Consider the following 26616-nt stretch of genomic DNA (forward strand, 5'->3'; position numbering starts at 1 on the left):
GCTTGACAGGCTCTCTTCTTGACAGACACCATAACAGTCCCAGCTGGAAGTCTGTCTCAACACAGATAATTAGATGTGTGATAACTGTACCACTGCCAGCAATGATGGGAAGCCAGCTGTTCTAGGAGCCTTTGGGACCACGGTGTGCTCGGGAGGACTTTGATGCTGGATGTGGGCTGCCCAAAGACCCCACGTTTGCTGGTTTTATAATCAGAGCCTATCGGGTGAAGATTATACAGCATGGCCAGTTACAGAGGCTAGGAAGGGGATTCTGAGGGATTCCAGGGCTCATAAAAGCCACAGCATCAGAGAACCTTGGGGTCAGAAACCCCCAGGGTTAGAAGAAGTAATAAGTAAACAGGAATCGATGGGACACAAATCTAGATTGTAGAGCAAAGGGCTAAAGAAGCTTCCAACTTGGGAAGGTATGGCAGGGCAGGGGGGTTCAAGCAAAGGACCAGGTAAACTGTCAGCCACCAACAGATAACTGAAACAGGAGAGGGGCAGGGCAGGACAGTGAAAATAGGTTGATGGATCTGAAATGATTGACCTGTTTAATCTCTCCCTCCAACCCTGGTTAGGCATGTGCTGAGGATGTCCAGCTGACTTCAATGAGCTTATCCTGGGTCTGTGTGTTATTCACCACGGAGCTCATTTTCTGTGTTCTGTGATGCAAACCAAAAGTTTTTAAGTATCACCCTGCGGATCCAATTGCCCTATAAACTCTTTGGAGGAATAGGATGGGGTCTCTGAAAGCCAGGGCAATAGATTCTTGGAAACTGTAAAAGCACAACTGAATTTGTAAATTGTTTTAATAACACAATCAATACAAGAATACATTCTCTTTGTCAGAAATTTAAAATGGGATGGATAAAGCTAAAATCTTTATTCACAACCCTCAAATCAGGTTCCTATACCTGTTCCTCAGAGGTGGACATTATTTTAAATCAATTTTGGGTATATCTTTTCAGACTCTTTTCTATATATTTACATTCATATATGACCTTGTAGAAAATGCATTTTACTGTACCTTTCTTTTAAATATTTGGAGGGCCTTTAAAATTTTTTTATTCTGACATAATCTCAAAATGACAGAAAATTGCAATAACAGTAAAAGAAATTTCTGTATACACTTTACCTGATGTACTAATTGTTTATATTTTGCTCCATTTGGTTTAGCATTTTCTCTACTAATGTATTTTTATATATGTGCACATTTTTTTTCTGATCCATCTGAGAGTAAGTTGGGGTCATGGTTTCCACTTATCCTGAAATACTTCAGTTGTATTTCCCAAGAACAAAAATATTCTTAGTACATTTATTCAAATGAGGAAATGCAACATTGACCCAATGCTATTATCTGACAGTTCAGCTCCAGATTTCACTAATTGAACCACTAATGCCTTCACGCTTCTTTCTTAAACAAAGAGGCATTATATTGCCCTCATCTTCTTTTTTCAATGTGCTTCATCTTGCTTTTTTCAACACGTTTCTGCATATAGATAACCCAATGTTATCGGCATGGGCAAAGTGCGTCACAGTATGAATGCGCCATAAATTATTTACTGTTTCCCCCATTGGTGGGCACTCAGGTTATTTCCTACTTTTATAATTGCACACATCCTCAGGCTGAATATTAGTGGGTATTACTTTGGATTAATGTTCTTTTATTTTTCCTTAATAAATCCTTCACTGGAATGAATTACTGTTTTGAGGACACACAGTGAGGACAAAGCAAGACTCACAATATTGAGGAAAGTTCCTTCAAAAGGAGTTAAATAAGAGATGCTCCTGATTCACATAATGTGGGATCGGGATATGAAAGCAGCACAATTATTCTGAGTTTTCTGACAGATAATTGTATCTTCTTAGAAAGAAAAAACAATTAAGGAACTTCTTGGTGAAGAACAATTCTTGGAAAAATAGTTAACATGCATGCTATCTTTTTATGGATTCAGTGCTGTCTTAGAGAACTTGGACCAGAATGCAGAGGCCTCGCTTGCTTCAAAGACCCTTAGACAGAAACAGGCAGACCTCACCCTGCACCCAGAGCCCCATGCCCACGGCAAGCAGTGTTCTCTGGACCAGGACATGCTTCTCCTGTACTCTTTGCAAACTTCCACCAGTGGGGACGTTTGCTATTTCTGCTTTGTGTGAAGCATTTGGTACCATCTGGGCTGGCTGAGTTTCAACAAAGATAGTAAAGAAACATTTATCAAGAAAAATCAAAGTCGGTCTCGCCAAGTGTGGTCTAGAGAGATTTGCTTCCGCGATACATATGCGGCTCTCTTGCTGCTGGGAAACACGACTCAACTTTGAAACACTTCAGGAGGGACAGCCCTTTGGATCTTAGCCTGCAGCTACTGTCAACTGCTCATGATAGATGGTTTTAGTAGCCAGAGCTCTTGGAGATGTGAATGCCAGCAGTCTCAGGATGCATTCCACAGCATTCCGTTGCACAGAAAGTTTTGGCCCCTTTGGTAGAGAATAAGCTCAAAAGGACAAAAGTAGAAGAAAGGACCTATAAAGGTGAGGGAAGAGTCATGCCTCAGTGAGTAATGTTTGGCTCTGCAATGACTAGATTCCCAAGAAAAGGTCATTCTTGGCTGCACACAGTGGCTCACACCTGTAATCCCAGCACTTTGGGAGGCCAAAGCGGGAGGATCACTCGTGGCCAGGAGTTTGACACCAGCCTGGGTAACATAGTGAGACTCCATCTCTACAAAAAATTTTTAAAAGTTAGCTGGATGTAGTGGCACATGCCTGTAGTCCCAGCTATTCAGGGTGCTGAGGTGGTAGCATCGCTTGATCCTGGGAGATCAAGGCTGCAGTGAGCCGTGATCACGCCACCGCACTCCAGCGAGACCCTGTGTCAAAAAAAAAAAAAAAAAAAATTACTCTTAAACCGCGAGTCTTGAGATTGACAGCTTCAAAATACAACACTCTTGTCCAGCAAAGAGCACTCTAAAAGAGCTGTAAATTCCTTAAGCTTATGATAGAAGATCTTTTTCCAGTGACTCTCCTTGTGGTGTCAGTTCATAAGACTGGGGCGGAGGAGGGGGAGTGGCCTTGCCAGGGAGAAGAAAGATGAGCTGTTTCCTCTTGCCTCTGTGTTGCCAATCAACCAGACAGACAAGCTTCTGGTGCTTCTGAGTGTCTCAATCCTGTGTGTGTGCAGCTCACTATGTGATAGATGTGTCACTCCAAGATCCCAGCCTAGAAACTGGTACATGTTATTTTCCTTGGAAGGCTCAAGAAATGAAAGTAACAGTTGGATATTATATTCTATGGGGAAAATGCATGGGTATTTTAAGAAATTATTATTCTCCAGAACAATGTTACTTAATGTGTGTCTTATAGACTGGCAGCATCAGCATCACGTGGAAATGTGTTAGAAAAGCATATGGACAGGTTTCACTGCAGACTTAGGGAATCAGAATCTATCTGTGGGGGTGGGTGCCAGATATATGTGTCTCATGAGTCCTCTGAGTAATTTTTATGCACACTAAGGTTTAAGAAGCTCTCCTGTGGAAGGGTTCGAGTAAACATCGAATGCATTGTAAAGAAGAAAACCACAAATGATTCCATTTGATGTCAGTACATGTGGAAATGGTTAAGTCTTCATAATAAAAATAGACAAACAGGCAAGTCATGGTGGCTCACACTTGTAATCCTAGCACTTTGGGAGACCAAGGCTGGAGGATCATTTGCATCCAGGAGTTTGAAACCAGTCTGGGCAACATAGAGAGACCCCCACCTCTACAAAAATTTTTTAAAAAATTAGTTAGGCATAGGTTGGCAAGCACCTGTAGTCCCAGCTACTTGGAAGGCTGAGGTGGGAGGATCACTTGAGCCCGGGAGGTCGAGGCTGCAGTGAACCATGATCATGCCACTGCACTCCAGCCTGGGTGACAGAGTGAGACCTTGTCTCTCTCTCTCTCTCTCTCTCTCTCTCTCTCTCACACACACACAACAAAAACGTAGTGAAAGAGGGCATTGCATATGAATAAGAATAATAATGAAATAGCAGTAATATATAGCAGTTAACATTTATTGAGTATTTTTTAAGTTCCAGGTTCTGTGCTAAACATGTATGTTCTTTATCCAATTTTACTCTTGTAACAACCTATTTTATTGATCAAGAAATTGAGGTTCATATGTGTGAAGTAACTGCTTGGTAAGATGCGGACCCTGGGATCTTGTAGCCCTGTGTCCATGACACTATATGGTCTGTCTTGGGGACAAGATTAACATTTTATTTTGTCCCCTATATCCCCAGGGCCTAGCAGAATGCTTAGCACTTAGTAGGGACTTGCTTGTTGAACTTAACTGATCAAGGTCAACATCTTGCTTTTGACCTTGGTCAAAAATGAGATGCAGCTTGCAAGCTGAGATGGGAGATGAATTCAGCCTGTGGAAAAATAGAAGACACTGCCATATTGCTGGAGTGCAGAAAAAATGTCAGCACAGAATAAGTTACAGCTTGATCCTGGTAGCCGATTCAATGCTTCTCCCATCTCATTTATTCGGTCTCAACCCCTTACTAGCTGTATCATTTTAGGGAAGTCAGTCTTATTTATTTTTCAGCAATGGTCAGCTGTTTGAGTGTAGGAAAAGGACAGAGTAAGAAAGGACAGGTATTTGAATTTAAGTAGGGCTGGGGTCATGTGAGACAAGTAAAATAAAAAGAAAGAGGGGCAAGGGAGTTGAGGGTCTTTCCAAAGGAGTAGCTAAAATGCACCATAAAATTGAATCTGGATATGAATGGAGTAAAAGCAAGAGGGAATAGGGAGATCAAGAGAATGTGTTGGGTTCAAGGGACTGATTGGTGGAGAATGGACTGACGAATAGGGGAAGATTTATTGCAGTAGAATAATAGAACTAATGAATTGGAAAAATAGAAATTGGTGTAAGATAGTAGGGTACTTGAAACTGAGATTGAGAAAGTGGTATAATTTCTGGGATAATAGGCTCCAGAGCGTGACCATGGTAGGAGATAACTATGATTGGGGGTGAGCAAAGGTTGCAGGAAGTGAGGGGGTGCTTTCTCTCCTTCTTTACAATATTCTTTCTTCTAATCTGTTTTTCTTGTTATCTTGAGTTTACAAAATTTCTGGTTTTATTTATGCTGTGGATATTTTTCCAGCCTTTTCCCTATGGGCTGTCTGGGTGCAGGTTATGGGTGATACATGGATAATAGGTGCATCTTGGTTTAGAGGGTACCTCTTTATTTCTTACTGCACTTATGGAACACGAGAAAAAAAAGTATTAAATAATGGCTATGGTAATGGATATCTTTGTCTTATTCCTTACTTTAATGGAATTGCATTTATCATGAACCATGGTGCTGTTATTTCAGATAGCCTTTATCCTGTTAAAATTCTCTGCTGTTTCTAGATAACTACAATGATCTTATGGTTTTCATCTTTGATCTATAAATATGATGAATATATTGAAAATAGATTTCCTAACGTTGAACCATCTTTGCATTCCTGATAGGAGTCATTATGTATTCACCTTTTAGCAGATAATTAGAGTCAATTTGGATTGAATGTATTACTGTGGATTGTTCTACTGTAAGTGAGATGATTGACATTGTATCCTTAAGAGCTGTACAATTCTCATTTTCTAGTCTGCTTCCATTGACTACCTGCATTACTGGTTTCTGAATTGATTCCTAATTAACTACTTCCTGTTTCTCCAAGCTGATGATTTAGTCTCCCTCATCCTTTCTATAGCCAGTTGCATCTTCACTGCTGATTCCCTGCCTCCTTTTCTCCTGTAAGTTCATCTTTTTTTTTGACGGAGTCTCACTCTGTCGCCCAGGCTGGAGTGCAGTGGCATGATCTTGGCTCACTGCAAGCTCTGCCTCCTGGGTTCACACCATTCTCCTGCCTGAGCCTCCCAAGTAGGTGGGACCACAGGCACCTGCCACCACGCCTGGCTAATTTTTTTGTATTTTTAGTAGAGACAGGGTTTCACCATGTTAGCCTTATAGCCTCTTTACCTGGGTGTTCTGGAGTCAGGGTGGAGCTGAGCTCTAATGCTGCTGACATTGTTCCAGCCTTCTCTCTATGGGCTGTCTGGGTGCTGGTTATGGGTGATACATGGATAATAGGTGTACCATGGTTTAGAGGGTAATTCTTCCTTTCTTTAGCTTTTTCTTTTTGAATGGAGGTAAAATTAACGTAACATAAAATTAACCATTAACTGTTTTTAAATGTACAATTCAGTGACATTTATAGAATATTCACAGTGTTGGACAACCATCATCTCTATCTAGTTCTCAGAAATTTTCATCACCTCTGAAAGAAACCCTGTACTCATTAAGCAGTCACTCCCCATTTCCCTTTCCCTCCAGCCTCTGGCAACTATTAATAGTAGTCTACTTTCTGTCTCTATGGATTTACCTGTTTGGGATGTTTCATGTAAATGGAATCATACAATATGTGACCTTTTGTGTTGGGGTACACAAATGTTCATAGCACCAGTATTCACAACAGCCAAAAAGTGGAAACAACCCAACTATGGATCAACTGCTGAATGGATAAACAAAATGTGGGATATCTATACGATGGAATATTATTCAGTCATGCAAAAAAATGAAGTGCTGATACATGCTATAATGTGGTGAACTTTGAAAACGTTATGCTAAACGAAAGAAGCCAGCCTTTCCTGTGGGCTTTGTGGAAAATAAGCTTAGAAAACTTACAGTTAATCTTGGTATGGGAAGAGCAGTGTAAAAGTCAGAAATCCATTTTTAACCAACACAGAACAGAGTTGACATCTTATCAGCCCATCTCATTTTGTGCGCTGCTTCAGCTATGGATGTTAATAAAATTAAATTTCTCACTAAACAAGTGTGATGCCAAAGAACCTTCCACAAGTTCTGCAGCTGTCACTGCTTGGTGCTTAAACATGTTGGACAGTATTAATGCAAAAACTGCTTTTTCTTTTTCAGTAAGAGATGCTAAAAACCTTGTACCTATGGACCCCAATGGCCTGTCAGATCCCTACGTAAAACTGAAACTGATTCCCGATCCCAAAAGTGAGAGCAAACAGAAGACCAAAACCATCAAATGCTCCCTCAACCCTGAGTGGAATGAGACATTTAGATTGTAAGTGGAAATGACTGCAGTGAGCATGGGTGGTGGAGGTTGGGTTATGTGCCACCTGAGATCAGGGAGTTCCTCCTCCCTTAGCTTCTGTTTCCTTCCTTCCTGACCTCCCTCCTTTTCTTTCTTCTCCATCCCTCACTCCTATCTTTCCCTCCCTTCTTTTCCATCTGCAATTTTGTATTGTGAGCCAAGAAAAAAAATTAGAGCTATTTTTTTAATAGAGATGAGAATGCCTGTGGTGTGGGGGAGTGGGTAGGACAGGAAATGGTGTGATGTGTTGCTAAGTGAAGGCAAGTTGTGGGAGAAATGATGGGGCTCAGCAAATAGGGGAACATAACCTACAGGGTGTGGTGACAGCCTCTCTAGAGTTGGGTTTATGGATGATGCTTGGCCTGCAGCCTTCTGGGACATCTCCACCAGCATCCCTTGAGGGTCTTCCCTGGCCAGGGCTCCAAGAATCTGGGAGTCTCTTTCTTGTACATCTAGGCATCAGGAGTTGGTTATAACAGCCAATTCACTGAGCATATATGATGTGTGACAAACACTGGGTTAAGCAATCCGACTTCATCGGCTCATTTTATTCCCAATGTAGCAATAGGGCTTATAGAGGTTAAAGAGTATGCCCAAAGTCCCATAGCAAATATGGGGTGGAGTGGGATTCAGCTTCTGGCAGTCTGACTTTAGAGGTCATACTTTTTTAGCCACCAGCTAGAAGCACAGTTCCTTGTCCTGTCTCCTCTTCCCTCTCTCAGGGCAAAGCTGGGCCCCTTCTCAGCCTCAGTCAAGGACATGTCTCAGAACAGACAATTTCCCCAGGATTTTTCTCCATGCATTTCCTCAGCCTCATTCTCAACCCACCTGTGTGCAGATATACACACGTACACACCCAATTATGCAATTGATATCTGTATTTCTTATAGGCAATAGGAATTCCTGAATATCCTGAACCCTATTAAGACATAAGATAACAAAAGTAGTTAGAACTGTTCTTGTCATAGCCAATCTAAGACCTCTGCCTGTTTAAGCCATAGGCTGTCAAACAGAAAAAGCTCTCACTCCCTGGAGAGCTAGCCTGGGATGGAAACTGAATATGTTTCTTTCAGCAGCTTGTAATCTTTAAAACTTTCTACCTCCAGGTCTTGTCCTCTTGTACATTTATTCTGCTTGAGAAATTACTACAACCTCCACTGAGGTATTTTCTTTTTCTCTATGCAGTCAGCTGAAAGAATCGGACAAAGACAGAAGACTGTCAGTAGAGATTTGGGATTGGGATTTGACCAGCAGGAATGACTTCATGGGATCTTTGTCCTTTGGGATTTCTGAACTTCAGAAAGCCAGTGTTGATGGCTGGTAAGTAAGATTTTGCCTTGAAAGCTACCATACAGCTTGCTCCATCAAACACGGGGTCAAGTATGTTTTCCTTTTTCTCCAAAAATTGAAATACTAAAACAGAGTCCCAAAGTGAAGTCTGGTTGATTGGATCTGCCTTGCAGGTATGTTTTGTTTGGTCCTTGTACTAAAAACAAAAAAGAAAGAGGCCAGGCCTCGTGTCTGACGCCTGTAATCCCAGCACTCTGGGAGGCCGAGGCAGGTAGATCACTTGAGCTCAGGAGTTTAAGACCAGTCTGGGCAACATGGTGAAACCCCATCTCTATCAAAAACATGAAAAATTAGCTGGGCATGGTGGTGTGTGCCTGTAGTTCCAGCTACTCAGGAGGCTGAGATGGGAGGATCACTTGAACCCTGGAGGCAGAGGTTGCAGTGAGCAAGGTGGTCAGAGATTGAGCCACTGCACTCCAGCCTGGGTGACAGAGTGATAAAAAAGAAAGAGAGAGAGAAGGAATGAAGGAAGGGAGGAAGGAAGGAAGGAAGGAAGGAAGGAAGGAAGGAAGGAAAGGAAGGAAAAGGGAAAGGGAAAGGAAGAAGAAAGAAAGAAGAAAGAGGGAAAGCAGGAAGGAAGGAAGGGAGGAAGGGAAGGAGGGACAGAAGGAGGGAGGGAGGGAATTAGTTCTAGTATTTTAAAAATCTGGGGCTAGAAGGCAACAATTGAGAACAGTTGAATAGTTAATGCCCCCTTTAGACAGGACATGGATTTTCTATTTGTCACCGTCCTCACCACTCCCTATTTTATTACATCTGGGCCAATTTACTAAACTACATGATGAGACTGTAACTGCCCAGTGGCTTCTTTGTGCCTGCTGCCCAGACAGAGCCGATTTATCAAGACGGGAGAATTGCAATAGGGAAAGAGTTTTACACACATAGAGCCAGCTAAATGGGAGAACAGAGTTTTTTTATGACTCAAATCAGCCTCCCTGAAAATTTGGAAGCTAGGGCTTTTCAAAGATAGTTTGGCAAGGAGTAGGGTGGCTAGGGAATGGGTGCTGCTGACTGGTTGGGGATGCAGTAATAGGGGTGTGAAAAATGGTCCTCATGCACTGAGTCCACTTCTGGGTGGGGCCACAGGACTAGTTGGCAGGTCCAGGTGGGGCAGTCTGGTTGTCAGGAAGGCAAAAGCCTGAAAAGACATCTCAAAAGGCCAATCTCAAGTTCTACAGTAGTGATGTTATCTGTAGGAGTAACTTAGGAAGTTGGAAGTGTTGTGAGCTCTGGGATAAAGGCTGATAATAATCCATGTCTACATCTTAGCAGAATTCAGGCTCCTTTCATTCTCCTAACTTGGCAATATTTCATTAGTTTTACAAAGGCAGTTTAGTTTTGGGAAAGGGCTGTCATCATTTAAAATATACAACAAATTTCTTTCAAAGTTAGGTTGGCGGTCTGGTCGGGGTGGAGCCATTGGTTACGAGAAATGCAAAAAAACCTGAAGAGACATCTCAAAAGGCCAGTCTACAATAGTGATCTTATCTGCGGGAGTCATTGGGAAAGTTGCAAATCTTGTGACCTCTGGAATAATGGCTGGTAATCCTTTATGTCTACACCTTAGCAGAATTCAGGCTCCTCTTATCCTCCTAACCTGGTAGTCCCTCATTAGCTTTATGAAGGTAGTTTAGTTTTGGGCAAGGGCTATTATCATTTAAAATATACACTAGGCCGGGCGCGGTGGCTCACCCCTGTATTCCCAGCACTTTGGGAAGCCGAGGTGGGTGGATCACGAGATCGGGAGATCGAGACCATCCTGGCCAACATGGTGAAACCCTGTCTCTACTAAAAATACAAAAATTAGCTGGGTGTGCTGGCATGTGAGGATCACTTGAACCAGGGAGGCGGAGGTTGCAGTGAGCCGAGATCATGCCACTGCACTCCAGCCTGGGTGACAGAGCAAGACTCCATCTCAAAATAAAATGAAATAAAATAAAATAAACACTAAATTTGTCCCAAAGTTAACTTGGCCCGAGCCCAGGAAAGCGTAAGGGCAGTTTGGAGGTTAAAGGCAAGATGGGGGTTAGTTAGATCAAATCTCTTTCACTGATGTCATCATTTTCTCCCTGTTACAATTTCTGCAAAGACAGTTCCATGACTGGCTCCATGGACACTAGAGTGGCTTGTACACTTCACCTGAAAGATATGAGCAACCCACTGTCAGATGGTGTCTGAGAAGCTGCCGCTTCCTTGGGAGTCCTTAGCAAGTCTGGCCACAGATCATAGATGTACTGGGGTGTTGTTTTCATAGTCAGCTGCTGTGTCTCCTTTGTCCTGAAGATTTTATTTTGCTCCCTTCCTATGGCAAAAAAAAAAAAAAAAAAAAAAAAAATATATATATATATATATATCCTCCAATGTTACCAACGGAGAGGCTGGGTAAGCCCCCTTGGCAACCGTTTCACAGTTAACTGAATCAAGGAGTCAGAAGAAATAGCTTAACCTGGCACTATAACTTTGGGAGAAGTGGCAATTGGGCTGCTATTACTTCTTTAAGATAAATTGTCTCATATCCGAATTGTCTCATTCAGGACTTTTTCAGCTTCAAGTGAAAGAAAATAAAAATCAAACTGGTTTAGCGAGAAAGAGATGTGTCCTTTGGACCACACACACATCTTTCCTTTCCATTGTTCACCTTATGACTTCCTTATCTTGGCTCCATGTTTCATCTTAGGCCTTTTTTTTTTTTCTTTTCCTTTTTTTTTTTGAAACGGAGTCTTGCTCTGTCACCCAGGCTGGAGTGCAGTGGCGTGATCTCGGCTCACTGCAACCTCTGCCTCCTGGGTTCAAGCAATTCTCCTGCCTCAGCCTCCCGAGTAGCTGGGACTACAGGTGCCCGCCACCACGCCCAGCTAATTTTTTGTAATTTTAGTAGAGATGGGGTTTCACCATGTTAGCCAGGATGATCTCGATCTCCTGACCTTGTGATCTGCCTGCCTTGGCCTCCCAAAGTGCTGGGATTGCAGGTGTGAGCCTCCGTGCCCAGCCTGTCTTAGGCTTTTCTTGAAACATATATTGAGTGTCCACTAGGTACTGGTCACTAGAAACACATGGAGGTATAAGACAGACATGACTTCATGGAGCTTAGCTTATGGCAGAGGGTGGGTTGGGGAGATAAACATTGAACAAGGAATTACGCAAATGACAAATCAATGACAACATGATGGAAGATGTGAAAAAGACAGGAGCTGAGAGTTTTGAACCCAAAAGTATCTGAGACAGATTTCAATCAGTTTAGAAAGTTTATTTTGCCAAGGTTAAGGATGTGCCAGTGACACAGACTCAGGAGATCCTGATGACGTGGGCCCAAGGTGGATGGGGTACAACTTGCTTTTATACATTTTAGGGAGACGTAAGACATCAATCAATACATGTGAGATTTACATTGGCTCAATCTGGAAAGGCAGGACAACTAAAAGTGGGACGGGGAGGTGCTTCCGGGTCATAGGTAGATTTTACAATTTTCTGATTGGCAATTGGTTGAATGAGCTGTTATCAATAGAAAGGAATGTCTGGGTTACATAAGGAGTTGTGGAGACCAAAGTTTTATCATGAAGATGAAGCCTCCAGGTAGCAAGCTTCAGAGAGACTAGATGGTAATTGTTTCTTATCAGACTTAAGGTCTGTGTTGATGTTAATGCTGGTTGGCTTTTCCTGAATTCCAAAAGGAAGGGGATATAATGAGACATCATGTCTGACTCTCCCTTCTCATCATGGCCTGAAACAGTTTTTCAGGTTAACTTTGGAATGCCCTTGGCTGAGAGAAGGGGTCCATTTACATGGCTAGGGGGCTTAGAATTTTATTTTGGTTTACAGAATGTACCCCAAAAGAGTTGTGTTAAAGCACAATTCACAAATAGTTAAAAACATAGTTCTCATAAGATAGATAATGAGCATTAATGGGCATTGGCCAAAGATTTCCTTAGCTCACTAAGGAGAAAAGCAGCAGGATGAATGAATGATTCCACAGAAGGTTTGATAAACTGATGTTCGTGTAGTCAGTAGAAAAAGATATGCTGAAATAACCTTGCTCAGTTAAATATAAAACTGACTGATATACAGGACAATAGAATCATAAGCTTTGGGGTTATCTACTAGAATGAAACAAAAAAAAAGATTTTGGCCAGGCATGGCGGCTCACACCTGTAATCCCAACACTTTGGGAGGCTGAGGCGGGCGGATCACCTGAGGTCAGGAGTTTGAGACCAGCCTGGCCAACATAGTGAAACCATGTCTCTACTAAAAATACAAAAATTAGCTGGGCATGGTGGCAGGTGCCTGTATTCCCAGCTACTCGGGAGGCTGAGGCAGAAGAATCGCTTGAACCCAGGAGGCAGAGGTTGCAGTGAGCTGAGATTGTGCCACTGCACTCCAGCCTGGGCAAAGATTTCACCTCAGTTTTCTAAAAGTTAACATGTATCTTTGCAGACTAGGGAGGCCATCTGGGGCTGACCTGATGGTGAATAATAAACTAAAAAAGTAATATTACTGTGAGGAAAGAAATAGCTAATTAGAAAATGCTCTAGCATGACATTAAAAGTTCACACGGTCATCTTTTTGGTTTTCTTTTTCCCCCAAGCTTTGGATATTTTTCCTTAACGTACAAATGACTTGATTTTGCAGGGTGTACATCAGTTACTCACAGTGGATGTTTCATTCTCATTTTAAATCAAACTTAAAGAGGTTAAAGAGAAAGAATGCATGATCCTCAGGGGGTATCAGTGTGACAGGAGGAAACATAATAATAATAATTATAATAGCAATAGCTACTACTCATTGACTCTTAATAGATGCCAGGCTCTGGGTCGAGCTTTTCCAGATGTCGTGGAGTCACACTTTTACACAGCACTGATCAGGTGTGCAGAAAAAATAAAGCTTCGTTCTTTTCTATAATGGACTTAGACTTTCTCATGCACTTTTGTGAACTCCTGGTGACCGAGGAGAAGGGACTCTATATGCTGCATGTGGTACTTTCTGAGCTTCACTGTTTCACTTTTCTGACTGGTCACTGTTAACAGCAAAACCAAGCTCTGTAAAATATTTTAAAGAAGTTTATTCTGAGTCAATATAAGTGACTGTGGCTTGGGGAAACACAAACCCAAGAAGCTTTGAATAAGTGGTCCTGAGGTGGTTAGATTACAGTTTGGTTTTACACGTTCTGGGGAGGCAGAAGTTACAGGCAAAGACATAAATCAATACATGGAGATTATACATTGGTTTGGGCCCGAAAGGCAGGATAGCTTTAAATGGGGCTTATGTGTTATAGGAGATTCTTTAATTTGCAGTTGGTTAGAGTAAGACTTTGCTAAAACTTGGAGTTAACAGAAAGAAATATTTTATGTTGGCTGGGCTTGGTGGCTCATGCCTGCAATCCCAGCACTTTGGGAGGCCGAGGCAGGTGGATCATTTGAGGTCAGGAGTTTGAGACCAGCCTGGCCAACATAGTGAAACCCCATCTCTACTAAAAATGCAAAAAAATTAGCAAGTTGTGGTGGCGCATGCCTGTAATCTTAGCTATTCTGGAGGCTGACCAGGAGAATTGCTTGACGCAGGAGGTGGAGGTTGCAGTGAGCTGAGATCCCGCCACTGCACCCAGCCTGGGTGACAGAGTGAGACTCCATCTCAAAAAAAAAAAAAAAGAGTGTTTTAAGTTGAGGATGCTGTGCAGCAAGATGGCTTGCTTACGGTGCAACTTCACCTTTGCCTGGCCTGGCGTTAGTCCTGTTTATAATCTAGTATTTTATTGCCACAAAGAGTCTGTTTTGTCAGTCTTATGATCTCTACTTTAACATTCATGTCAGTCCATTGTTGTATCTAAACTCCAAAAGAGAGGGGGTATAACAAGACGTGTCCAATCTCCTTTCTCTCATGGCTGAGAATTCTGTTTTTAAGGTTTTTCTTAGATCCTCTTGGCCGAGGAGGGGGTCTGTTCTGTCAGTGGGGGGCCTTAAGATTTTATTTTTAGCCTATGTTCCTAAACCGGCGCCCACTGAAGTGGGACTGGTCCCACCTAGCTTTGGGGCATCATTCTGGCTTTGTGCTGAAGATCCTGGCCTGTTGCTTCTCCTTCTGAATTCCCTCCATGCAGCACCCTCTCTGTCCCACTCATAGGCCACTGCTGGGCCTGGTTCAGGGAGGCCAGGAGCCTGCCTGAGTCCTCCCCCTGAGGAGTCTTTTCTGCTCCTTCTGCTGCTGCTGGAATGATGTTGCCTGGTGCGTGGATAGGTCTCTGGCCTGCGTTCCAGCCGAGGAGGAGGGAAACCCACCTCTCCCCACCACCTGTCCTTTCTCCTTCCCAAGGTTCTCCAAGCCCCAAAGGGAGGGGCTTCTCCTACAATCACCCAATGAGTTCATCTAGAGCTGATTCACTGAGACGGCAATATTTTAGCAGAGAAAGAGTTTAATAAACACAGTGCCAGCCAAGCTGAAGGATGGGAGTTTATTACTCAAATCAGCCTCCTCCAAAATTCAAAGACTAGGGTTTTTCAAGGACAGTTTAGTGGTAAGGGGGGGCTAGGGAATGGGGAATGCTGATTGGTGGGTTGAGAGTGAAATCATAGGGGGTCAAAGCTGTCTTCTCATGTTGAGTCAGTTCCTGGGTGAGGATCACAAGACCAGGTAAGCCAGTTTCGTTGTATGGATTCCCAGTCTGGTTTGCACCAGCTGGTCCATCAGAATGCAGGGTCTGGAAAATATTTCAAACACCAATTTTAGGTCTATAATAGTGATTTTATCTATAGGAGCAATTGGGGAGATCCTGAATCTTGTGACCTCTGACTACATGTCTCTGGAGCCAGAATTCTAACTTTGTGGCTAATATGTTAGTTTTACAAAGGCAGTTTTAGTCCCCAAGCAAGGAGATGGTTAGTTTTGGGAAGGAGCTGTTATCGTCTTTGTTTTAAAGTTAAACTAATGGCCAGGTGTGGTGGCTCATATCTGTAATCCCCGCACTTTGGGAGTGCCAAGGTGGGAGGATTGCTTCAGTTCAGGAAAGAGACCAGCTTGGGCAACAATGAGATCCTGTCTCAACAAAAAATTTAGCCAGGCATGGCGGCGTGCACCTGTGCTCCCAGCTACTCAGGAGCCTGAGGTGGGAGGATCACTTGGGCCCAGGAGGTCGAGGCTGCAATGAGCTGTGATTGTGTCATCGCACTCCAGCCTAGGCAATGGAGAAAGACCCTGTCTCAAAGTAAATAAAGAAACAAATACAAATAAAAAATGAAGTTGAACTGAAACTAACTTCTTCCCATAGTTAGCTTGGCCTAGGCCCAGGAATGGACAAGGATAGCTTGGAGATTAGAAGCAGATGGAGTTAGTTAGGTCCGATTTCTTACACTGTCATAACTTTTCTATGTCATATTTCTCTTACTGTCATAATTTTTGCAAAAGTGGTTTAACTCCCACACATGCCATATCCTTCTTCCTGGGCTAGTGCCTGCCTTGTCTACTCCCCTAAGGCTGAGAGCAGGGAAGAAAAAAACGGCTTAAGAATAGGGATAGTGTATCAGGAGTAAGCCCAAAATATTACTGCATTTACACTTAGATGATCATTTAATTCTCCAGTTATTCTAGGTTTCATCATTTCCAAGGCTCAGAATAGTTCAGCAGTGTGTTAGGGATACACAGCTTGTATGCAACGGTGCTGGGTTCAGGCCCAGATTTCTATGATGCCAGAGCCTAAGCATATACAAATTCCATTCTGCCTCCTGATACAGGGTTAGGTGGAAGGCTAGAGGGTAGACAGCTGGGATTTTATTTCGGCTTTCCTGACTGGATGGATGCTTTGTGACCTCAGGTGAGCCACTTCACCTCTCTGTACTACAGCCTTCACAGCAGGTATGCCACCCTTCAGATTGATTACAACACCCCCTGTCCTCCATCCACCACTTAGGATAGCTGTGAAGTTGATGACATAATAGTTGGAAGGGAACTTTTCCAAAATAAAAGCCCTCTGCAGATTTTTGCAGATAAAAGTCCTCTTCAGATTTACGGCCAAGACATTTGCGATGCTGTCTTGACTCTAAATGGACCAGATCCTAGACATTTGGATTCTTGCCCCTGGGATTCTTTGAACATTATGTGATCTTGAGCAAGTCTCACACCCTTTCTGAAACTCAGATTCACCATTTAGAAGGGGATGGGCTCCATCAGCTCTTCTGTTGTGCTGTAATTGAAGACCGTGTGGCAGAAACAGCAGATGCAGCTGTGGAAGCTCCCAGATGTGGTGCACCAGCCCCAGGCCCCCTGTCTGCCTCTTGGCCAACTGCCCTGTATCTGTTGTCAAATCCTCCTCTTTGTTTCTAATTTTGTTTATTTATACTGTCTCCTTTCTTTCCCCTTCATTTTCCAGAGGTTCATCTGCTTTATTTACTTATTTATTTTCTTCAAGGAATTAACTCTGGGATTTGTGTATCAATTTTGTTTGTTTTCTCCTTTTCTGTAGGTTTATTTTGTGTTTGGCTTTGACTTTCAGTTGAACATTTTACTAATTTATTTTTTCTTCTTTTGCCTGACTCTGCTCTTTAAAAATAATGAATAGCTTTTTTGTTTGTTTGTTTGTTTGTTTTGAGACGGAGTCTTGCTCTGATGCCTAGGCTGGCGTGCAGTGGCACAGTCTCTGCAGGTTCAAGCGACTCTCCTGTCTGAGCCTCTTGAGTAGCCGGGATTACAAGTGCCTGCCACCACACCCGGCTAATTTTTGTATTTTTAGTTGAGACAAGGTTTCACCATGTTGGCCAGGCTGGTCTTGAACTCCTGACCTCAGGTCATCCTCTCACTTCGGCCTCCCAAAGTGTTGGAATTACAGGTGTGAACCACCGCACCTGGCCAAAAGTAATGAACAAGCATTTAAGGGAATAAATGTTTCCTCTAAGTTTTGATATGCTAACATTCTGGCTTTTGCTACTTCCTTGAGGGCCTGCAGTTGAGGTCTTAGTTTCTTTTCTAACATGCTTTAATTTGGCATTTTTTTAGCCCCTGGAATTAGATTTTTGTTTAAATTTTTAATATTAATGTCAAGTTACTGTTTTAGTGCTTTCAAGTTAGAGAATATGGCCTGTGCACTTTTCTTTTTTCCTCCTGTTTTCTTTCCTTTCTTTCAGCATAGCTTAGTATTTGTTCAATGTTGTTAAAAGTTCTGTGGACTTGCAAGAAAAAGATTATATTAGCTATTCATAGAGTATACTTTTTTGTGGAGAAAGAATAAACCTTTTTTCAACTTTTATTTTAGATTCACGGGATACATGTACAAATTTGTTACCTGGGTATATTGCATGATGCTGAGGTTTGGGGTATGAATGATTCCGTCACCCAGCTACTGAGCATAGTACCCAACAGTTAGTTTTCCAATCCTTGTCTTCCCCTCCCCTCTCCCCTCTATAGTCCCTAGTGTCTGTTGTTGTCATCTTTATGTCCATGAGTATAGGGTATACATTTATTCATTCCAATGTATTATAAGGTCCAGATCTTTTTTTTCTGAGGCGGTGTTTCACTCTTGTTGCCCAGGCTGGAGTGCAATGCCGCGATCTTGGCTCACCATAGCCTCCGCCTTCCGGGTTCAAGCTATTCTCCTGCCTCAGCCTCCTGAATAGCTGGGATTACAGGCATGTGCCACCACGCTCAGCTAATTTTGTATTTTTAGTAGAGATGGGGTTTCTCCATGTTGGTCAGGCTGGTCATGAACTCCCGACCTCAGGTGATCCACCCACCTTGGCCTCCCAAAGTGCTGGGATTACAGATGTGAGACACCACGCCCAGCTAAGGTCCAGATCTTTTATACCTTCATATTGTCCTTTTGTTTGCTTGAGCTAAATGTGTAGTGTTTATTAAGTTTCTTCAGGCAAAATGATTCACAAACATTCTTTTTATTTCTAGGGGTTTTTGCTTTATCTGTATATGGCAATATTATTAACCACATAACTCTACAAGTCTTATTATATTGACATGAAGTTATCTTTGTTGCGGCTAATGCGTTTTCTCTATAATTTTACTTTGTTGCTGGCATTCATTCATTCATTCATTGAATATACACAGTGAGCACCTGCTGTGCTGAAGAGACACTAATGAGCAAAACAGACAAGAATCCGTGGCCTCATGGAGTTTTCTTTTTAGTTGAAGAAAAATAAACAACAATTGTAAATGAACAAAAATAAGTAGTAAAACATGGCATGTTTGAGGCTGATAAGTGCCATAGAGAAAAGTAAACAAGAAATGGGGACAAGGAATCTTGGGGAGTGGAGACGTTCAGATTTTATAGGGAACTCAGGAAAGAACTCACTGAAAAGGTAACATAGAGCAAAGATCTAAAGCAGGTGAGGAGGGAGCTGTGTGGATATCTAGGGAGAGGTTGTCTTAGGCAGAGAGGATGGCAAGCTCAAAGGCCCTGGGGCAGGAGTGCACCCGGCAAGTTGGAAGAGCAGTAAGGAGACTCCTGTAGCTGGAGCTGGATCCATGAGGGGAGAGTGGAGGAGGATTAGGTCTTGGAGGATATGGGGAGAGGGTTGGCGGATCCTGTCGGCCTTATCAGGACTTTGTCTTCTACTCTGAAGAACACGGGGAGCCAAGGAATTAATGAGATTGAACTGACCTTTGCATATGTCCTCTAGTTGTGGTGTGGTCGATCCCTTTTCCCTAGTAGGTCCTTTCCCATTCTTTTATGTCTAATCTTTCTAAGTCCTTTGGTCTTGTGTAACAAGCGGCACGTTGTTGGATTTTTTTTTTTTTTCTTTTTGAGACAGAGTCTCACTCTATTGCCCAGGCTGGAGTGCAGTGGCACGATCTCAGCTCACTGCAACCTCTGCCTCCTGGATTCAAGTGATTTTTCTGCCTCAGCCTCCCAAGTAGCAGGGATTACAGGCATGGGCCACCACACCCATCTAATTTTTGTGTTTTTAGTAGAGGTGGGCCTTCACCATGTTGGCCAGGCTGGTCTCGAACTCCTGACCTCATGATCTGCCCACCTTGGCCTCCCAAAGTGGTGCTGGGGTTACAGGCGTGAGCCACCAAGCCTGGCCTTTTTTTCTTTTTTTTTAAATTTTACTTTAAGCTCTGGGATACATGTGCAGAAAGTGCAGGTTTGTTACATAGGTATACATATGCCAGGTGGTTTGCTGCACCTATCAACCTGTCATCTAGATTTCAAGCCCCGCATGCATTAGGTATTTGTCTTAATGCTCTCCCTCCCCTTGCCCCTCACCCCCTAACAGGCCCCGGTGTGTAATGTTCCCTTCCTTGTGTCCATGTGTTCTCATTGTTCAACTTATGAGTGAGAACATGCAGTGTTTGGTTTTCTGTTTCTGTGTTAGTTTGCTGAGAATGATGGTTTCCAGCTTTATCCATGTCCCTGCAAAGGACATGAACTCATCCTTTTTTATGGCTGCATAGTATTCCACGGTGTATATATGCCACATTTTCTTTATCCAGTCTATCATTGATGGGCATTTGGGTTGGTTCCAAGTCTTTGCTATTGTAGCTAGTGCTGCAATAAACATACATGTGCATGTGTCTTTATAGTAGGATGATTTATAATTCTGAATCTGAAGATCTTTTTTCCACAGGAAAATGTTTTAATGTTTATAGCTATAATTGCCATGTTTCTTATGGTGTTTCTAAAGTTTTCTTTTTCTTTCCTATTTCATTCTTTTTTTTTCATCTCCTTCTAAACAGATAACTATTATCTTAAATCAGTGTTATATTACTTTTTAAAAAAAACTTTTTGTTATTATTAATAATCACATTTTGGTCTTATTACAAAAAAAAAAAACCAAAAAACAAAAAACAAAAAAACTAATGCTTTGGAATCAGACTTCCCGGGTTAGAATTTCTACTGTACCACTTCCTAGCTGTGTACCCTTGGCAAGTTACTTCGCCTCTCTGTGCTGTGTTTCCTCATTTGGAGATAATAGTCGTAATTATGTCACAGGATTGTTGCAGTATCAAATTAGTTAATATAAGTGAGGTGCCCAATGTCTGCTAAATAGCACTCAGTAAGTGTTAGTCATTATTGTTAATTGAATAATTATTAGAAAAATATAAGAAATTGGAGAATTTCAGAGACCCCAGATTCCCAGTGCCCATAACCACTATTGACCCTATAGAGAGAGAGAGTGAAGCAAAAAATGAAATCTTACTGTGCATACTATTTGGTACCTTGCATTTTTCACCTAAAAATAATCCGCAATAAACATAATTGTGGCAAAACTTTTGTGCCCAGCTTTAATAATTTCCTAATAAATTTCTAAGCCTGGAATTGATGACTTTAAGCATATACACATTATTAAAGTGTTTGCCAAAATGTCCTACAATTTTAAAAATCAATTTACAGTCTTATCAATCTTGTATGAAACTTTTCAGTTTATTAACATTAACATCCAGTGCTATAAATTTCAAAGATATGATACAAAGATTATACACATATTGTATTAGAAATTATGTTGAACATTTTCATTTGCATATTGCCATTTGTTTATATTTATATATGACTATGTCCTTTTGCCTTTTTCTTATTGACTTGTAAGAACTTTTTATATGAGAAGAATATTAATATGTCTTTCCTGACATATGTATGTTGCAACGTTCCTCCTCCTCCTTTTCATGTTGTAAATTAATTTTGGTAATATGCATTTTTCTTATGGTATATAAAGCATTCGGTTCAACTCCAATCTAATATGATAGATATCAAGTCACTTGCCAGAAACATTTCTCAAGTTTTTCTTTTCATTGACTAATTGTTATCTGAATTATCCATGCTATGTTCACTGTCTCAAATGAATTTTTTAATTCAGTGATTATATTTTTCTTCCGAAAGTAGTCTTTCCCACTCTCGTATTTGTTCCCTTTTCACAGATGCACCAACCTCTTGAATCTCACTGCAAATATGAATTAGGTAGTTTCTAGAATGTTCTCTCTTTTGGCAGCAGTTTTATTTCATGGGAGTTACTTTGATTCTGCATTGTTTCTTTCTATTTAAATGACTAAATTTTTCACACATCCTATTGTGCTTATTTACCTATCCTTATAGAAGGGTGAGCACAGACATTTCTGTGTCCTTGTTCTAACATTTCATATCTGGATAAAGGGAGACAGGAGTCTTTTGTATTTTTTGGAATTCTGTTTTGTCAGATCAGGAGTCCTGTTCCTGACATTTGGGCGGGGCTACAGTGGAGACAGGTGCATAACAGGCACCCCTCAAGCCAGATGGAGAGCCCATCTTCCTCACGTTGGTTCTGTGCATCTCAAAGTCAGAAGGGGTCCTGCTGCTCTCTGAGGGGGCACACGTGTCCTATTTGGAGGCAGTAGTGGCAGCGTCCTTCACTCACTCTGTGGCGTACTGGCCACCGTGAACACACGCTGTGGCACCATGCCCCTGCCCGCTACTCCAGGCACTGACATGTCTCCTCTTGCATATGAATGGGAATCGGCAACCCTCACCCGGTCGTTGATGGTCTCAGCCAGGGTCATTATTGGGCTCTGTTGGGGCACCTTTTATGGATGACAGCTGGTCAATTCCCCTTTATCTGTATTTTCCCAAGTGTGAGACCCCAAATACTCTAGATGGTTCACAGTCAGGGCATAAATAATATTGAATTGTGCCCCAAGAAAGCAATTATTTTGTCAATGTTCTTTCAGTTCTTCAAATTATGGCAAAGAGAAAATCTCAGAGGTCTCTGATATATCGTTAACACTCTAACACTTGCTCTTCGCTGATCTCCCGTTAAAAAGGGGCAGGGGCAGGCTTTCGATTGAGAGCCTTTAGTAAGCAACACCATCTACTTGCACGTGCATAACCTTGATTTCCTTGATTTCCATTTGTTTATTTTTTTTTTCTTGAGACGGTGTCTCGCTCTGTTGCCCAGGCTGGAGTGCAGTGGAGCAATCTCGGTTCACTGCAACCTCTGCCTCCCGGGTTCAAGCGATTCTCCTGCCTCAGCCTCCCGAATAGCTGGGACTACGGGCACGTGCCACCATGCCCACCTAATTTTTTTGTGGTTTTAGTACAGATGGGGTTTCACCATGTTGGCCAGGTTGTCTCGATCTCCTGACCTGGTGATCTGCCCACCTTGGTCTACCAAAGTACTGGGATTACAGGCATAAGCCACCATGCCCGACCTTTTTTTTTTTTTTTTTTTTTTTGAGAGACAGGATCTTGCTTTGTCACCCAGGCTGGAGTGCAGTGGTGCAATAATAGCTCACTGCAGCCTTGACCTTCTGGACTCAAGCGATTCTCCTACCTCAGCCTCTCAAGTAGCTGGGACTACTGGCATGCGCCACCATACCTAGCTAAATTTTTTAAATTTTTTTGTAGAGACAGGGTCTCGCTATGTTGCCCAGGCTGATCTTGGACTCCTGGCCTCAGATGATCCTCCTTCCTCAGCCTCTCTAAGTGCTAGGATGACAGACATGAGCCACCACGACAACCTGTTTATCTTTTTGTTTGTTTTGTTTTGTTTGTTTTTAACAATTATTTTCTATTTGTAACAAGTGATACTGAATTTCCTTCCAAGGAAGAAATAAAAAGTGTCCTTTAAAATTAAATTTATTATTAAAAAAGTAAAACAGATATTTCAACGCTGATATACAAATCTAGCAAAATCCACAAAGGTAGCATCTGAATGGATAAAGTTAAAGTTTACCCAAAATAGCTCTGTTTTCTTTCTATTACTTTAATTTGTAGGAATCCCTGGAAGTCCCTGCTGTGTGGATAGCACCCTTCTCGATTTCCAGCAAAGATACAGATGCTCTCTTGTTTTTATATTTCTTTTGGTAATTTCCGTGGAATTTCGGAAGAAAATTTGGAATATTAAATGTGGAGGCGTAGAGGCTCAAATTGTCTTCTCTGCTTTGAATCACCTAGCCCATTTTTGGAAGCTGCGTAAGAAGATTCGTGAATGGAGAGAAAACATTGTGATGAAAATTTTAAACTTTGGTTAGGAATGATCTTTGAGAGCGAGGAGTTTTGGGGTCTTTTTTCTTTCCCACTGATTCAAATGCTTTTAGAATGTCCCTTTTCTTTCCTCACACTCATCTCATCCTCTTACTAGCTGAAAAAATCTTTGTGGTCAAGAAACAAACTGAAGCCCCCATGTTTATTATTATATTAGTAGTAGCTGGGCATGGTGGGATGTGCCTATAATCTCAGCTACTTGGGATGCTGAGGCAGGAGGATTGCTTGAGCCCAGGAGTTCAAGACTGGCCTGAGCAACATAGCAAGACCCTATCTCTGCCAGAAAAGAAAAAAAAGAAAAAAAAAAAAAAACAGCCAGGTGTGGTGGGATGTGCTTTTAGTCTCAGCTAATTGAAAGCTGAGGCCGGAGGATTGTTTGAGCCCAGGAGGTCAAAGCTGCAGTGAGCTATGATTGTGCTGCTGCACTCCAGCCTTGGTGACAGAACAAGACCCTGTCTCTAAAATAATAATAATGACATTAGTCACAGTAATAATAATCATGATGATGCCACTAATTGAATACTTGCTGAATGCCAAGTGCTGTGCTTATCATTTTACATGCGTCATTACATTTCAATTTCACAAGAATTCTATGAAAAAGGAATTTGTATTCCAATTTATAGATGAGAAAAACAGAGGCCCAGAGAGGCTAATCAGCCTGTCTAAGGTTATGAGATGAGATTTGCACCCAGACATGGTTTGACTCCAGGGCTTGTGCGCTTAACCACTAAGGGATGCTGTTTCTCAAAAGGCTGACTACAGCACATTTTGGGGAAACTTTTGCAGAGAAAATAGCATCATGAAGTCAAGTCCATGGTCACCTAAATGCAGTTGAGTGCCAGGATGGCAAAGTGGCACCCTATGCACCCTATGTAGGGTGAAAGGTAGAAATGCTGGAAGAGCATGACAAGAGTGTATTCACAGTCAGGCAGTGGGGGTTGCAATTTGGGAGGATAGGGTGAGAAGATCACTTGAGGTCAGGAATTCAAGACTAGTCTGGGAAACATAGCCAACTCCCATCTCTACAAAAAAAAATTTTTTTGTTTAATTAGCTGGGCATGGTGGCACATGCCTATAGTCCCCAGCTACTCAGGAAGCTGAGGCAGGAGGATCGCTTGAACCCAGGAGCTCGAGGCTTCAGTGAGCTGTGATTGCACTATTGCACTCCAGCCTGGGTGACAGAGTGAGACCCTATCTCTAAAAGCAACAACAACAATAACAACAACAACAAGAAATTTACGATGAGGGATCTTCATAGCATTCTTTCAGAATAAGAAACTACTTAATGGACAAAAAGTAGGTAAAAATATACAGTAATTTAAAGATATAACTAAGAAAACTGTGTAAGTGTGTATATAGAGAGAGTGAGAACTTTGCCTCCTATGTACATGTGATATACATTTTTTTCATGGAAGAGTTACAAAAATACATAGTGTACCTGGTAGTGTACCATGCACACTACCCCCACCCAACATACTGAAAAACAAACCAAAACAAACCAAAAAACCCTCAACATATATTTTTTCAAGTAGAGCTTTATATAGGCCTCCTTTTCATATGCTGATCAATAAAATAATATCGAGTAGAGTCATGAAATGTGTCCCACCCCCTTGTCTCCCTCAGGTTTAAGTTACTGAGCCAGGAGGAAGGCGAGTACTTCAATGTGCCTGTGCCACCGGAAGGAAGTGAGGCCAATGAAGAACTGCGGCAGAAATTTGAGGTGAGGTTTCTTTTCTTTCTCTCTTCTTTCTTTTTTTTTCCTTCTTTCCTTCTGCTCCCTCCTCTTTCTTTCTCTTTCTCTCTTATGCTTTTTTTCTCTCCTTCCTTCCTTCTTCCTCTCTCTTTTCTTTCCTTCTTTCTCCTTTCTCTCTTTCTTGCTTACTTGCTTGCTTTCTCGCTTTCTTCCTTTCTCTCTTGCTTTCTCTTGCTTGCTTTCTTGCTTTCTTCCTTTCTCTCTTGCTTTCTCTTGCTTGCTTTCTTGCTTGCTTGCTTTCTTGCTTTCTTTCTTGCTTGCTTTCTTTATCCCCCTTTTCTTTGTTTTTTCCTTCCTTCCTGCCCTCCTTCCTCTCTCTTTCTCTTTCCCTCTCATTCTTTCTTTTCTTTCTCTCTCTGTCCTTCCTTTGTTTCTTTCTCTCTCCTTCCTTCTTCCTTTCTTCCTTCCTTCCTTTCCTCCCTTCCTTCCTTCCCTCCTTCCTCCCTCCCTCCCCCCTTTCCTTTCTTTCTTCCTCCTTCCTCTCTCTTTTCATTCTTTCTCCCCTTTCTCTCTCTCTTCCTCTCTCTTGTCTCTCTCTTCTTTCTTCATCTCCTTTCTTTCATCAGTGGGAACCAGTTAGGTTTGCTGCTGTGCTGATTTTCCTGTTTATGGCATGGTTTCTACTAAGACTTTTCATGACTCTGAGCCTTTGCAAGGTTGTTTTATCTCCTAGAAAACTCTGATTAATCCTTCAAGACCCCAATTAAATGCCCTTGCCTTATGAAGTTATTCCTGCTTCCCTGTCTGCATTCAGGCTTAGACATTTCTTCAAAAGTGCTCATTCACTGCCCACCATTTTGATGGTGACTTGGACTGGAATGGTAGTCATGGTGAATGAAAGAAGTAGACAGAGGGCCGGGTGCGGTGGCTCACACCTGTAATTCCAGCACTTTGGGAAGCTGAAGCAGGCAGATCACTTGAAGTCAGGAGTTGGAGACCAGCCTGGCCAATATGGTTAAACCCAGTCTCTACTAAAAATACAAAAAAATTAGCTAGGCATGGTGGTGCACACCTGTAATACCAGCTACTCGGAAGGCTGAGGCACAAGAATTTCTCTGGGTGGCAGAGGCTGCAGTGAGCCAAGATCATGCCACTGCATGATCAGTAATGCTCTGTTGCCCAGGCTGCAGTGCAGTGGTGCGATCTCGGCTCACTGCAGCCTGGGCAACAGAGCGAGACTTCATCTCAAAAAAAAAAAAAAAATAAGTAGACAGAGAAGTGATATATTTTGGAGGCTGAGTCAACTAGGCTTGCTGATGGATGGAATCTGGATTGGCTCTATTGACAGAATGATGCTATATAGTTAACGAATGGAATTGATTGTGCTAATGACTTCATGAAATACCCTGGGGGTAGATCTTCCCAGAGAATAGTTTTATCAAATGGAAAGCCCTTGGCTGTGACCTTGAGTTACATTGCTG

The 26616-nt window shown here is 42.1% G+C and overlaps 1 protein-coding gene across 4 annotated transcripts in view; it reads left to right on the plus strand.

Moving 5' to 3' along the window:
• PRKCB (protein kinase C beta) overlaps window positions 1–26616 on the plus strand; it is a 380988-nt gene that overhangs the window by 248184 nt on the left and 106188 nt on the right. For all 4 annotated transcript variants that reach the window (XM_016929638.4, XM_003315019.7, XM_054668319.2 and 1 more), the window contains 3 exons: window positions 6962–7118; window positions 8334–8468; window positions 25066–25162. In XM_016929638.4, coding sequence (XP_016785127.1) covers window positions 6962–7118; window positions 8334–8468; window positions 25066–25162 — 389 coding nt within the window. The remainder of the gene's footprint in view (window positions 1–6961; window positions 7119–8333; window positions 8469–25065; window positions 25163–26616) is intronic.

This window comes from Pan troglodytes, chromosome 18 (assembly GCF_028858775.2).
Source record: "Pan troglodytes isolate AG18354 chromosome 18, NHGRI_mPanTro3-v2.0_pri, whole genome shotgun sequence".
In the NCBI taxonomy this organism is placed as follows: Eukaryota; Metazoa; Chordata; class Mammalia; order Primates; family Hominidae; genus Pan; species Pan troglodytes.